The 14,607-nt window shown below is 37.5% G+C and overlaps 1 protein-coding gene across 1 annotated transcript in view; it reads right to left on the reverse strand.

Annotated features, from left to right (window-relative positions):
* Positions 1–14,607, reverse strand: part of TRPM6 (transient receptor potential cation channel subfamily M member 6) — a 253,994-nt gene that overhangs the window by 15,852 nt on the left and 223,535 nt on the right. The window contains exons 33-36 of the mRNA XM_043976597.1: positions 12,890–12,955; positions 5,205–5,491; positions 4,024–4,106; positions 2,550–2,755 (exon numbers count right to left, since the gene is read on the reverse strand). Of these exons, the coding sequence (XP_043832532.1) occupies positions 2,550–2,755; positions 4,024–4,106; positions 5,205–5,491; positions 12,890–12,955 (642 nt within the window). The remainder of the gene's footprint in view (positions 1–2,549; positions 2,756–4,023; positions 4,107–5,204; positions 5,492–12,889; positions 12,956–14,607) is intronic.

Here is a 14,607-nt window from a genome sequence, read left to right on the forward strand (position 1 = left end):
CAATAAATATAATTACACATATGTTATGGGTAAAGAAGCTACATATCTTTGGACAGAATAACACAGGGGCTGATGGTCAGACGAGGAAGATTTTCTAAGTCTTCTGTTAATAATGAATTGTCGTCAGAACTGTTTTCTAATGCCAGCTCTTCCTGATCAACATGCCCCTAATTTTCCTATTGAAACCAGGACTACAGGAGCCTGGAGAGAGCCATAAGAGAGCCAACAGCTCCATAAAGACATGATTGGGATGTTTCCTTTTTTGTGGGGCAATGGAGGTTAAGTGACTTGCCCAGGGTCACACAGCTACTAAGTGTCAAGTGTCTGAGGCCAGATTTGAACTCAGGTCCTCCTGAATCCAGGGACAGTGCTTTATCTACCATGCCACCTAGCTGCCCCCCATTGGGATGTTTCAACAGAGCATGCCACGGTCATCCCATGAAGATATGGAAAATCTGAAGACAATGTATTACTTCAAAAAATAAAAGCAAGTCTTCCATGAAGCAGTGTGGTATAGTAGGAATAATCCTGGATCTGGAGGTCAGAGGACCTGGAGTCAAATCTCAGTATAACTACTTATTACCTATGGCAACTGAAAGGTTGGACTACATAACCTCTAGTCAATCAATCAACAAGTATTTATTGTCTACTTATTACCAATGTAACTGGGCAAGTCATTTCCTTTATCTCTTTCTCTCTGTCTCTCTGTCTGTCTATCTGTCTGTGTGTATGTGTGTGTATGTGTGTATCTCTGCCTCTCATCTTTAAATGAAGACATTGTACTAAATGACATCCAATCAATCAACAAGTATTCATTAAGTGTCTAGTACCAGTGTAACCTTGGGCAAGTCATTTCCCCTCTCTTTCTGAATGGGTCTCAATTTCCTCAAAGGGGTTAGTCTAGAATACCTCTATAATCAATCAAGAAATTACCAGGCATTTTTCTTAAGTGCAAGACACTATGATATATGTTGGTGATATAAGTACAAAGAATGAAACAATCCCTACTCACAAGAAGCTTGCACTCTAAACATCTCTTCTAGCTCTAAAACCATGATTGGATGTTCCTGGGACATTAACAAGCTTGAGACACCTGTTATAATCTGATTTTTCTCTTTCATAAGAAGTTTAAAAAATAAAAAAATAAGCAAAAGTTAAAACAATGAACTGCAAAGTCAGCAACCTCAAAATTCTGAAAATATCTCCCCTAAATTTCTACTGTACTTTTTTCCAATTATGAAAATGACAGTGATGAGGCCATGAAGCTGGAAAGCTTGAGATGAAAATCATGCTTCTTGCAACACAAAATTGTAAATGACATGAAATGCAAATAAGTTAAGCATCAGTAGAAACAGTGTTGGCTCTGAGGTTGGAAGACTTGGGATTCTTATTTCAGTTGTGTCACATCTGACCTGTGAGACTTTGGGCAAGTCATTTAGGCTCTCTGAGCCTCATTCTCCTCATTGTAAAATAAGGACTCTTGGACTAGCTAACCTCTAAAATCTCCTTTCAGCTCTAAATCTATGATACGACATAGTGATAGGGCCTGCATGAATGGAAAGGCACAGAATCCAAAATGGAAAAAATAGTCTTACTGGGCAGAATATTGTGTTCACTTCTGGGGTCCATATTCTAGGAAAGAAAAACCGTGACATCTTGATGCCTATCCCCAGGAAGGCTACTAGGATGGCAAACTTTGAAAACCATACTATATTGAAGAAACTAAGGATAATTATCCAAAAGAGGAAGGTATAGGAAGGTATAGGAAGGTATAATAGTTGCCTCTAAATAGCTGGAGAGCTTTCATGTATAAAAGGGTTTGACTTATCCTTCTTGGCTCCAAAGGAGAGAAGTACCAGTCATGAGGGAAAGTTGCAAACAGGTAGTTTTCAGCTCCATGTGAGAAAAATACTTTCTAACAATAAAATCTGTTAAAAAGTGCAATGGGCTACCTTGGTGGTAAGTTGCCCCAAACTGGGAGGTCTTTGAGCAAAAGCTGGATGATTTTGTCAGGTGTGTTGTAAATGGAATTCCTCTTCAAGTATGATTTGGACAAACTGACCTCTAAGGTGCCTGTTGCAATCTTTTAGATTCTCAGGCATCAACAAAAACAATTACAAGTACTCACCTTTCTTTGGATCACTAGAAAATTTCGAAAACATGCATGTAACCCTTCATATGCACACAAAAGCATACATCATATATACATATGTACCTGCTTATTGAATGAAAGAAATGGAGACAGAGACAGAAATATAGAGACAAAGAGAAAGGAGCATGGTATAAGTGATATTTGTTTTGAAATGGATTTTTTAAAAGTACACAATGTCAGAGGCTGTTACCATTAAAGCCCCATAACAATAGCAATGATCACAAAAGAATGCCTGGACTGTTTTGTTTTTGTTTTTGTTCTTGTTTTTTTTTGGGGGGGGGAGGGGGAGGGAGGGTGCAATTGCTAATGAATCTGCAAGAAGATAGAGATCAGAACTTCATTTTCCAAAAACATTTCTGCAGGTCTCAGATATACCACAGTCCACTCCGTCAATCACCTTGCAAATCCAGAACAAGTAGTTCTCCTCGGGTATATTCATAGGTCCAGTGGGAAAAAGCCAACATTAGCTCCTCCAAAATGTTTCTGGGAGAGATTTCATCCCCATTGTTGTTATTGTACTTGCGGAACTCGCCAGTCATGTACTTCTCTATGGTCAACCACTGGTTAGCCGAATGGCAATATATTAAAAAGACCTCCAGGAACCTGTAGGGGAGGGAAAGGATTCTGACCATCACAGGGCAATGATTTTCCACCACCCACCCGCCCATGGCATAATACAGGTAAGATTGTTAAAAGGGTAGAAAATATCCCAAACAAGATAGCTCTTGTATCCAGAAAGGCTAACAATGAGAGTGGGGAGGGGAAGCTAGGTGGCACACAAGCCTTGGATTCAGGAGGACCCGAGTTCAAATCCAGCCTCAGACACTTGACACTTACTAGTTGTGTGACCCTGGGCAAGTCACTTAACACCAATTGCCCCACAGAAAAAAAAAGAAAAGAAAAGAGAAAAGAAAAAAGAAAAAAAGAATGAGAGTGGGGGAATTTTCTGAAGTATGGCCCCTTTTCACTTTGAAGAAACCTTCTGGTCTTTATAAGTACTGTGACCAACATTACTTGTCGTGCTCTAAAAGTTCCTTGTAAAAGTAGTAATAAAACTTTACAGTTACATTTTCAATACTAATTTATGATAAGTCTTGTTAAATGAATACAGATGTGCAGGAACACTCAAGTGAAATAATAAAAGTGTTGTGAATTCTTACAAAGCTCCTTCCCTGTACAAGGTAATGGGAGAGTTGTTCTTCAAGCCAGATCACTTAATTTTCATGGTTTTATCTGGATAATATTGATATTAATGAGCCTTCTTGCTAGATATCCAATACTGGCCAGGACCACTTTCCTGCACAACCTCTCTTCTTCTTTCAGGTATCACCTTTTGCTCAATAAGCAAAAGTATAATAAATTAAGACATGTTACAACTATAACCTCCAGCTTAAACACACAATCCCCCACTTTCATAATGCCAGTGGTGGTGGATTCTGGTGTATCATCAGCTGGCAATACTGGACTACACTAATAACATCTATTTACTATTGGATGCCTTAAGGCTAGAGTTGAAAGTGACCTCTGAAGCCACCTACTACAACCTCATTTTAGAGATAAGGGAAATGAGGCCCAGGATTATTAAATAACTTGCCCAATGTCACAGAGTTAGGAAGAGTCAGAGTCAGGATTTTAACCGTGACTTTAGATAAAGTTTTTTCTTTTATACTATGCTTCCTTATATTGGAGGGAAATACATGTTCTTTCTAAACTAGGAAAAAACTTGAAAATATGGGATGGTGGGACATTTACCCAGAAATCTAAGTACTTCTGTTGATAAATACTATTGGGTTGCATAAAATAGGTACAAGACAGAGCAAATTCTGTTTGGCCTGACAGATCTAACTGTAGAGGTAACAAGGTTTTCTCACCTTGGTGTATAAGGTATAGTATGTGGTTTCACTTGGTTGAAGGTATAGATCAGCTTTTGAGCAGCTCTTTGTTGTTGGATCTCCTAAAAAAAGGATAAATTTTTTAAAATATTAAAAATTTTAAAAAAAACAGGATAAATTTATAAAGACTAGTTTGGGAGGAATGCTAAAAAAGAGAAATAGCTTCCTGCTGAATAACACTCAATCTTAAATATATTAATTAGAACACTAAGTTGATATTTGTTAAATATCAATTATAACATATTTATTCAGGGGGCTTCCCTTAAATGTTTACTTTCAATGAACCAGAAGTTTTGTGTGTTTTTTTAACTTCTCAATGAAGAAATTCAAGCAGGCCACCCTTTTAAATAGATATGATAGGGGCAGCTAGGTGGTGCAGTGAATAAAGCACCAGCCTGTTAAGGGCTAAAATTCTAGCTAAACTGTCTAAAATATCTAATGAGTGGTTGCCAATAAATTAGAAGCTTTAGCAAGAGTTAGGCTTTTAAGCATTTATTAAGGAGAATAAGAATTTGGTAAAGAGAGAGAGAAAGGCCTACATTCATCTATCTATTAAAGAGAAAGCACATTTCTCGCTCCCTTCTCCACCAGCGTCCTCAGGAAAGAGTCCCAGTCAGAGCACCAGGCTCCTCCCTTCTTCCTCCCACAAGCAGACGTCACTTCCTGACGCCAAAGAAAAGACTCCTGGTCTTGCCCTCAAAGACCTTCACTTCATGGCGGAGCTTTTCTACAGTAAGTCATTCCAATCGTTACAAGCCCAAGATTCAGGAGGACCTGAGTTCAAATCCAGCCTCAGACACTTGACACTTACTAGCTGTGTGACCCTGGGCAAGTCACTTAACCTTCATTGCCCCACAAAAAAAAAAGAAAGAAAGAGAAATGATAACAGTAGTTCAGGAAAGGTCTACCACTCTATCCTCCAACCTGTGCACATCTAGTATAGGATCACAGATTTAAACTTTGAAAGGACCTTAGAGACCATCTCATCAAACCTTGTCATTTTATAGATAAGGAAACTGAGGAAAAAAGAGAGGTTGAGTGATTTGTCCAAGATCATTCCAGTAATAAGTGGCAGTGGCAAGGTTTGAGCTCAGGTCAGCAGATTCCAGAGCCAGGGCTCTTTCCACTATACCACACCTCCTCTCAAAACCCAAACTTACCCTGAGGCAGAGATGCAGTACAGTGTCTTCTCGGAATATCTTGTGCCAAGTCTGCACCACCTCAGGAAGAAAGGACTTGACAATGAAGACCTGCCCTGGCTTGATTACATCATCTTCAGACCATGTGCTGACTACTTTCATGGCTTTCCGGAGTCCTCCATCCATTTCCTCCCGGGATAAGACCTGGATCATTGCAGCTGTTCCACGCTGGGACCAGGAGGACATGCTTTTATCAAGATTCAAAGGAGAGCTCTCTTCTAGCTTGTAGATGGTTACTTCTTCTCCAGCTTAAAAAAGGGGTGGCAGGCATTAGGAGGAAGAAGAAGGTATGGAGGGAAACATCAAGAAATTTGTCCAGCATTACTAGATTTTATAAGGACACAATCAACCCAATGATAGTAAAAGATTACTGAATATCAAATCTACCCCAAAATAATTATAACTTAACAGAAGTTTTACTTAAGGAATACTATCTTTAGAAAAGGTCCTTAGCCTTGTCATTTCTCATTCAAAAGAGTTCTTGGTGGGGCAGCTAAGTGGCACAGTAGATAAAGCATTGGCCTTGGATTAAGGAGGACTTGAGTTCAAATCCAGCCTCAGACACTTGACACTACCTGTGTGACCCTAGGCAAGTCACTTAACCCTCATTGCCGCAAAACAAAAAACAAACAAAAAGAGTCCTTGGTAAAAACAACAACAATAACAACAACAAAATGGACAAAGGTACCAGGGGATAAAGTAAGACTGTTTTCCAAAGTCAAATGTCTTATCTATAGCATGACGAGGCAAAAAGAAAAACATTAAAGTAACTAAAATAAATTCATCTCTTTCAAAATAAAAAATGAAACCCTTCCAAGATAATCTATGGTCATTTTGGTTAGAATACAATACTTATAAGGTCAAAGTTAAGGATTCACAACTTTACAGAGACCAAACACAATTCCAGAGGGATGATGGTAAAATATATTCCTCAACTCCTGCCAGAGAGGTGATGGACTCAATATACAAAACGAGAAAAACATTTTTGGACATGACCAATATGGGAATTAGTTTTACTAGATTATAATATTTATTACAAAGTTTTATTTCTTTCTTCTTTCTTAAAGGGATGGGAGGAGATGAGAGGGAAAGGAAATAAATGCTTGTTAACTGAAAACAAACAAACAAAAAACACCTTTACAGAAAATAACTTCAACAGGCAACAACCACAATCTTAACTGAAGCCAGCCAGTTGTCTCTGCAGAAGATACAAAGATCATTAGGGACCTGGGCTCAGAGTAATATATCATTACAACTAGAGAAACAATTCAAATGCTTGTCCTATCAGCACTGATTCAGCAGTGTGGTACAATAGATATATTCTTATTATACATTTAGAAAGAATCAAAACATGAAGAAATGGTGTACTTGACATACCTTTCATCAAAGAAAATGGCATGTGACAATAGGGCCCAGTGATATTTTCAAACAAAAATGAGTAAGGAGGCAGCTAGGTGGTGCAGTGGATACAGCACCAGCCCTGGAGTCAGTAGTACCTGAGTTCAAATCCAGCCTCAGGAACTTAACACATACTAGCTGTGTGACCCTGGGCAAGTCACTTAATCCCAGTTGCCTCACTTAAAAAAAAATGAGTAAGAAGTAAAGTCTAATATGACCAAAGAAGAAGAAGAAGATGATGATGATGAAGATAATAAAGGAAGGAAGGAAGGAAGGAAGGAAGGAAGGAAGGAAGGAAGGAAGGAAGGAAGGAAGGAAGGAAGGAAGGAAGGAAGGAAGAAAGAAAGAAAGAAAGAAAGAAAGAAAGAAAGAAAGAAAGAAAGAAAGAAAGAAAGAAAGAAAGAAAGAAAGAAAGAAAGAAAGAAAGAAAGAAAGAAAGAAAGAAAGAAAGAAAGAGGGCAGCTAGGTGGAGTAGTAGATAAAGCCCTGGCCCTGGATTCAGAAGGACCTGAGTTCAAATCTGACCTCAGACACACTTACTAGCTGTGTGACCCTGGGCAAGTCACATTGCCCAGCAAATAAATAAATAAAATAGAAAGAAAGAAAGAAAGAAAGAAAGAAAGAAAGAAAGAAAGAAAGAAAGAAAGAAAGAAAGAAAGAAAGAAAGAAAGAAAGAAAGAAAGAAAGAAAGAAAACATTGTTGGAAGCTAAGCATTCCTGAATAATTTATAATAAGAGTGACTCTTTGAAAACATTTTTATTCTCATTTTTACCTGTGAAATCAGAATCTCAAACTTCCCCTACTTGACTGGTAAAAGAAAATTTCAATTAATCTAATCTCAGATTAACTGAATATGGAGAAAATCAAATTGGTTTGGGATAGCCTATTGTTAGAGTTGAGTATCTCCTAAAAGCAATAACAAATAGTGCAAATGACATCTGTTCAATTTTGTTGTACCTTATGATACTATTCCTTGACTTTAAAGGGAATGAAACCTATACTCCCCATGTTTGTTCAAAGAACTGTTCCTCCACTCACATCCTCTTCAAATGTGCTTCAGTTCATGGAAGTGACCCTGGCTTCTTGAAAATTCTACCAGAAGAATGCAAACCCTGATCCATTCAACCAAGCCAGAAAGCCTCGGAGTATTGGCCAAACAAGAAATCCATTAGCACAGGGTAATGAAGTCAGAGATCTAAAAGCAAGAAGGATCTTTAAAGGCCAACTAGTTAAACCTACTTATTTTACAGGTAAGGGAAAAAAAAGAGGCTCAAAGACTTGTCCAATGCCACTGGAAAAAGCACCAAAGGAAGGATTTGAACCTCATACTACACTGACTGTCAGCCAAGGACAAGACTAGGAAAAATGGAGCTCTCCGAGACCCCAATATGCCAATGGATCTCTGATCTCATCGATGTGAGTACTACTTCCAGGAATATACCTTCAATTCATGTTTGCCTGTTGTCCATATTCTTTTAAAATCTGCCACAATGAGGTCACACCCAATGTTCCCAGAGTTTTCTCAGGATACTATATGGATAACAATGGAGCACGTGGGCTGGCCACCAGTTATTCAGCAGCAGCAGCAGTAGCAATAGCAGTAAACTAAAGTTTATGGTGCTTTATGGTTTATAAAATGCTTCACAGTTATTATCTTATTTGATCCTCACAACAACCCTGGGAGGTAGGTGTTATTATTACCCCCATTTTGCAGATGAGAAAACTAAAGCAAATAGAAGTTAAGTGATTTGCCCAGGGTCACATAGCTAGGGCCCGAGACAAAATTATAACTCAGGTCTTCCTGACTGCAAGCACAGAGCTCTATACACTGTGTCACCTAGTGGCTTCTGAACATGAGACCAGCCCATCTTTCTTTCTAATCATACTGGAAAAGCTTGTGTCTCTTCCTTCTCAACTCTGGACTCCAATGATTCCCGTTAAAATCAATATCATGAGCCAGTAAGACATGTCATATATGTCTAGATGGTGCTGGTGTTTGACTGAAAATGTTAAAGCTGTTTTGATGTATGCTTGTTTTTGTCTTAAAGAAGTAATGCGGGAGGCCAGGTGGCTCAATGGATAAAGCACCGGCCCTGGATTCAGGAGTTCCTGAGTTCAAATCCGGCCTCAGACACTTGACACTTACTGGCTGTGTGACCCTGGCCAAGTCACTTAACCCCCATTGCCACACTAAAAATAAAAGAAGAAGAAGAAGTAATGCTCACTTAATAGAGGAAAGGGAGCCATGATTTCATTGGTATAGCGAGCTCTCTGATGAGCAAAAGCCAATGCAAGTCATCACCTTCTCTGAAACTTATGGTCTTAAAGAATTGCCTAAGAACACTTAGAGGTTAAATGGCTTGCCCAGGGTAACACAATATGTATCAGAGAAAGAAATTATTTTAACCCAGGTCTTCCTGCCTTTAAGGTTAGCTCTATATCCACTATGCTTCTTTTACTTAATAGACTTTAAAAATGCACTGGAAAAAGAACCTGATATATGAATATTGTACTGTTAAAAGGAAAAAAAAAGAGATGAAAAACCTGGGAAGACTTCTTTGGACAGATATAGAATAAAGTAACCAGAACAGTAATTTATATCATAACAATATTATAAAAACAAGCAACTCTGAAAGACCTAAGAATTCTGATTGGTGACTGACTATAATTTCAGAGGACCAAGGATGATGCATGTTCCCTGAGACCCCACAACAGAAAGGTGACGGACTCAGAGTGCAGATTGAGACACGATTTTTGGACATGGCCAAAGCAGGAGTTTGTTTTGTTTAACCATGCATATTTGTTACCAGAATTTTGGTTTTTCTTTGTTTTCAGTGGCAAGGGGAGGGGGTGTCAAAGATGTTTTTATTAATTGAAGAAATAAAATTAAAATTAAAAAGGAAAAAACTGATATACAGTGTAGATACTCAGAACTTTAGTGTAACACTTTCCATCTGGAAAATTCTGCTTTCAAAATGTCAGTACTTCTTTAAATTTTCGTTCTTGATTGTTAGAGGCCCATCAACCAGAGAATGACTAATTAAATGGAGATATTTGAATGTAATGAAATATTATGGTGCTGTAAAGCAGAAGTGTCAAACACATAGCCCATGGCCCACAACACTTCCAAATGCCGATCTGAACTAGATTAAAATGCTACTGGGGGGCAGCTAGGTGGCACAGTGGATAGAGCACCAGCCCTGGAGTCAAGAGTACCTGAGTTCAAATCCAGCCTCAGACACTTGACACTTACTAGCTGTGTGACCCTGGGCAAGCCACTTAACCCCAATTGCCTCACTAAAAAAAAAAATGCTACTGGGAAATATTTCATCAAAGAAATTAAAATAAAACATAGATAATGTTAATATGTGCTTTTATAAATTAATATGCAGCCCACAGGGATTCTTATGCATGCTCCTATTTCTATTTAAATTTGACACCACTGCTATAAGAAAATGATAAATAATACTAAGAAAAATCAGGAAATACATATAAATTGATGTGAACTGAAGCAAGCAGAGCCCCGAAAAACAATAAATGTAATGATTGTAGCAATGTAAAAGGAAATAACAACAACAAAAGTCAGTACTTAATGTTGAGAAATTATAATGACCAAACATTCCCCCCCCAAAAAAAAGAGATAGGAAAAGACATGTCCACTTGTTCCTTTGCAAAACTGAGGGTTTACAAGTCTAAAACACTATATATAACATCAGCTTGATGTGCTGATTGGTTTTGCTTTTTTCTCTCCTTTTCTTTTTTTTTATTTTATTTTTATTACAAGGAATGACTCCCTGGGAGACAAGGGTAAAAAAAAGGATAAAGGGGTAAATAAAAGTATTTTAAGGTATCAATTAAAACCTAATTTTAAATAAAATAAATGAGGAAAAAATGATCTCTTAATGAGAGCTGACACTCAAACCATGTTCAGGCCTGGGTTAGTAGTTTGGGCAAGAGAGGGAAAGTAATTAAAGAAGGAGGTAGGAGCAAAAATATAGTGGGCATGAGTGTTTATACAAATTCAATCGCCCCTCTCTGACTCTGAATTCACACTGCTAGTGTGAACTAGAACTTAGTCTCCATGCTTTATGCCTTGGTTGACATTAATAAGAAGACCATCTTACAAAGTTATCCTGGATCATAAGAATAAAGCTGGCCACCAGGTGCTGAATATTATCAGCCACAGCATTTCAGAAAGGCTATTTTCCTAAGCTTGAAATGAGTTGAGGGGCGGCTAGGTGGCGCAGTGGATAAAGCACCAGCTCTGGATTCAGGAGTATCTGAGTTCAAATCTGGCCTCAGACACTTGACACTTACTAGCTGTGTAACCCTGGGCAAGTCACTTAACCCCCATTGCCCCACAAAAAAAAAAAAAAATATATATATATATATATATATATATATATATATATATATATATATATAAAAATGAGTTGAGATTTTCATCAAGTATCCATACTGAAAAAAATCAAGGTCCCTTCAAGTATTCAAATCTAAGTATACCATGTTCAATCAATGTTTAATGATAAATAATCAGAGAACTTAAAAGGATGCCTCCACAGAACCAGAAGAACATTGTACACAGTATCATCAACATTGAGTGTTGACCTACTGTGATGGACTATATTCTTCTCACCAATGCAATGGTACAGAAGAGTTCCAGGGAACTCATGATAGAAGAGGATCTCCAAATCCAAGAAAAAAAAAGAAAGAAAGAACTGTGGAGTATAGATGCTGATTGAACCATATTATTTCTTTTGTTTTGGGTGCTGTTGTTTTTTTTTTTCTATTTTGAGGTTTTGCATCACTGCTCTGATTCTTTCTCTTGCAACAGGATTAATGCAGAAATAGGATTAATGTTATTATGTGTATATATATGTGTGTGTATATATATATCTATATGTATATGTATAGATATATATAGATATAACCTATATCAGATTACCTGCTGTCTAGGGGAGGGGGGGAGGGAGGGGGAGGGAGGGAGGGAGAAAAATCTGAAATTGTAAAGCATGTATAAACAAAAGTTGAGAACTATCTTTACATGTAACGGAAAAAAATAAAATATCTCAAAAAAAATAAATAAATAAAAAATTAAAAAAATAAAAAAATAAAAAATAAAAAAAAAAAAAGGATGCCTCCACATGTTTCTGAAGACATATGCCTAGAGAAGTTAAGGCACTATCACTTATCAGCAAACACCATTTTAAGGCCAAAAAGGGAGCAAGCATATGTTAACTGTTAAAGGACAGCAACAAGAGTTTTAGCTCCATGCAAACAGTCGATTTTACCGACAGAATTAATGAAGTTTGAGGACAGTGGACATAAATAGTCTGCAGCATATTCCTAATGGTGTCTTATGCAAAATCAGTGGAGTAAAAGACATCTTCAAAGATGTGCATGGCAACAAAAAAGGGGAGGGCAGCTTGTGTGAGACCTAATGGAGAGACCGAGTGTTCCAGCTTGAAATATTCAAAGAACCAGATGAAGGCTTTCCATTAGTATGACTGCCCCTTAATGGAGGACATGGACAAGAAGTACACAAAAGGATAAAGCATGGATGATTTGCTCTGCACAATTGAAGGGAGTGCCCAAATTTATAAAATCTTGAATCCAGAGGAATATCCAAGTAACAACCCTTCCTACCTTGTTAATCTCTCTGTGCCTTCTACTAGCAAAGCCTCAGTAGCCTTGCCTAATGAGGGCTTGTTTTCCTCTTGTATACCGGCCTTTAAAAACCAACATTTCTTTTCTGAGCTAAGAGCAATTAGTGGGCATGAAAGAAAACAAACAAATAAAAAACAATACACCCAGCATTTCTCTCACAGTTCTGACGGCTTTCACCATGTTGACATTGATCACTTTTCTCTGTGTTTATTAAGCATGGTTGGTTTGTTCTTTTCTTTCCGACTTACTTCCAGGCTTGAATCATGGAGTGCCAGGTGCAGAATGACTGCATCCCATCCCAACCGCTGGTTACTCACTATGAATCTAAGACACAAGCTCTCCCAGCTAGACCAGAGATGCCTGGTCTGACAAGTTAACAAGAGTTTTTGTTTATTTGTTTGGTTTGGGGGTTTTTGTTGTTGGGGTATTTTTTGTTTTTGTTTTTGCTATCAAGCTATTCATCTGATTAAATGGCAACCCAACCCACAAGGAAACCAGTCCAAAATGGCTTCTTGCTAGATTTGGTCCATTACTATGTTGAGTTCACACGTCACAAAATGATGATAGATTTGCAACTTACCAAAGAGTTGTATCGGGGTAAACGGTATGGTTTGAGAAAGTCTCATTAAATTGTTCCTTTCAACAGCTGCCAAAAAGAAAAGCAAAAAAAAAAAAAAATTACTCTATTAAGTATGCATCAGCAGGTCAGTTTAATAGAAAGCTATCTCCAAACCAATATTTCTTCAAATAATGCTAATGCTATATTTCTATCTCTATCTAAAATCTATCTAAATTTACTATGAAAATAAATATGTTCATCCAAAAGGATGTCACAGAATCAAGAATAGATTGCAAGAAATTATATAACAAGATCTAAAGAAGTTATGAGGTTTCTACTCTATGCAAACAATAAATCCAGTGCATAGTTAACTTCTATTTCAATCAATGGTGTTAATACTCTGGTTTCCCTGTAGCCTTTTTTTTTTTAAAGCAAATCTGATGTACTATGTAGACTCTGAGGACATCTGCTGTTAGAGTCTGTATACTTCACCTTCTTTTCCAGAGGGAACTAAAGCACTGCAGTTTTAATTACAGACAGTCTACCTGCATTTTCATGTTAAGTCCAAAAGAGTGTTATAGTCCATCGATATCAAGATGACTTAATATATTCCTCTGCAGAGTTTTTCTAATTTTATAGCCACAAACCAAGTGCTAGATTATTACTGGAGTTAAGTAACCAGGGTTAATATTCTGAAATAAGAACCAAATAAATAAATGGCCAGTGCCCTGAAATTCATCAAGATACTATCAAATGGAATTAGCAGCACAATGATTCACTAAAGAACAGGGCTCGGTCTACCTTCTTGTCTTGGTACCATCCAATGGGGTTCAGTGAATAAAGAACCAAAAGAGCCTCATTATATGTCAATGAGCCCCCTGAAGACAGTATTATACTGAAGTCCAAATGTAGCTATCATTTTATCACTCTGTTTTGACAAACTTTTTTCCTAGAACAACAAAATCAAGACCAAACACTGCATTAATTCTAATGACCAAGTTTGGCCCCAAAGAAGAGATATGCAGATGTACCTATGTCTCTTCTTTGCATTAGTCAGGGAATATACAATATTATATATAGGGTGTTCAGATTGGATTGATATATTGGTTAGTTTTACTGAACTGCTTTTTTCCTCTTCCTTTTTATTATGTTATTTTATATTATTTTACTATTTATCCAGAAGATAAAGGTCTCTGGATGGGAAAGAAGGAAATGTTGGGAAATGATGGTGATGCAAAACAAAAAAACTGATAAACATAAAAAATAAAAAACAAAAACAAGTTGCTTACCTCTTACTCCCTAAGGACACTATCACTTGTGAAAGTAAAGTACAAATATGTTCATTTTAAACTTAAAACAACTGAGGCATAGCAAGGCTAACTGAGGTAGAATAATTATATAACTAATGAGTGGCAGGACCTATCCTGGGTTGGCCCAGAGGAAGGTCCTCAGGATGTGTTTGACTAGGGGTGGTACCCTGACAGCGTCAGCAACAAAGTAGAAATGCAAGTTTAACCAATAAGGATCCATGTGTGTCAAAATTCCTGGTGTCCCTAGAAGTCTAACTAGCAGAAAGACTATTTAAGGGAATCAGAGGAAAACTTAAGCTAAAGTATTTAGACTCATTCAGGTCTGTAACAATTGGAATGACGCCACCTGCTGGAGACTTACTGTAGAAGAGTTCTGCCCATGAAGCGAAGGTCTTTGAGGGCAAGACCAGGAGTCTTTTCTTTGGCATC

This window comes from Dromiciops gliroides, chromosome 1 (genome assembly GCF_019393635.1).
Source record: "Dromiciops gliroides isolate mDroGli1 chromosome 1, mDroGli1.pri, whole genome shotgun sequence".
Classification (NCBI taxonomy): domain Eukaryota; kingdom Metazoa; phylum Chordata; class Mammalia; order Microbiotheria; family Microbiotheriidae; genus Dromiciops; species Dromiciops gliroides.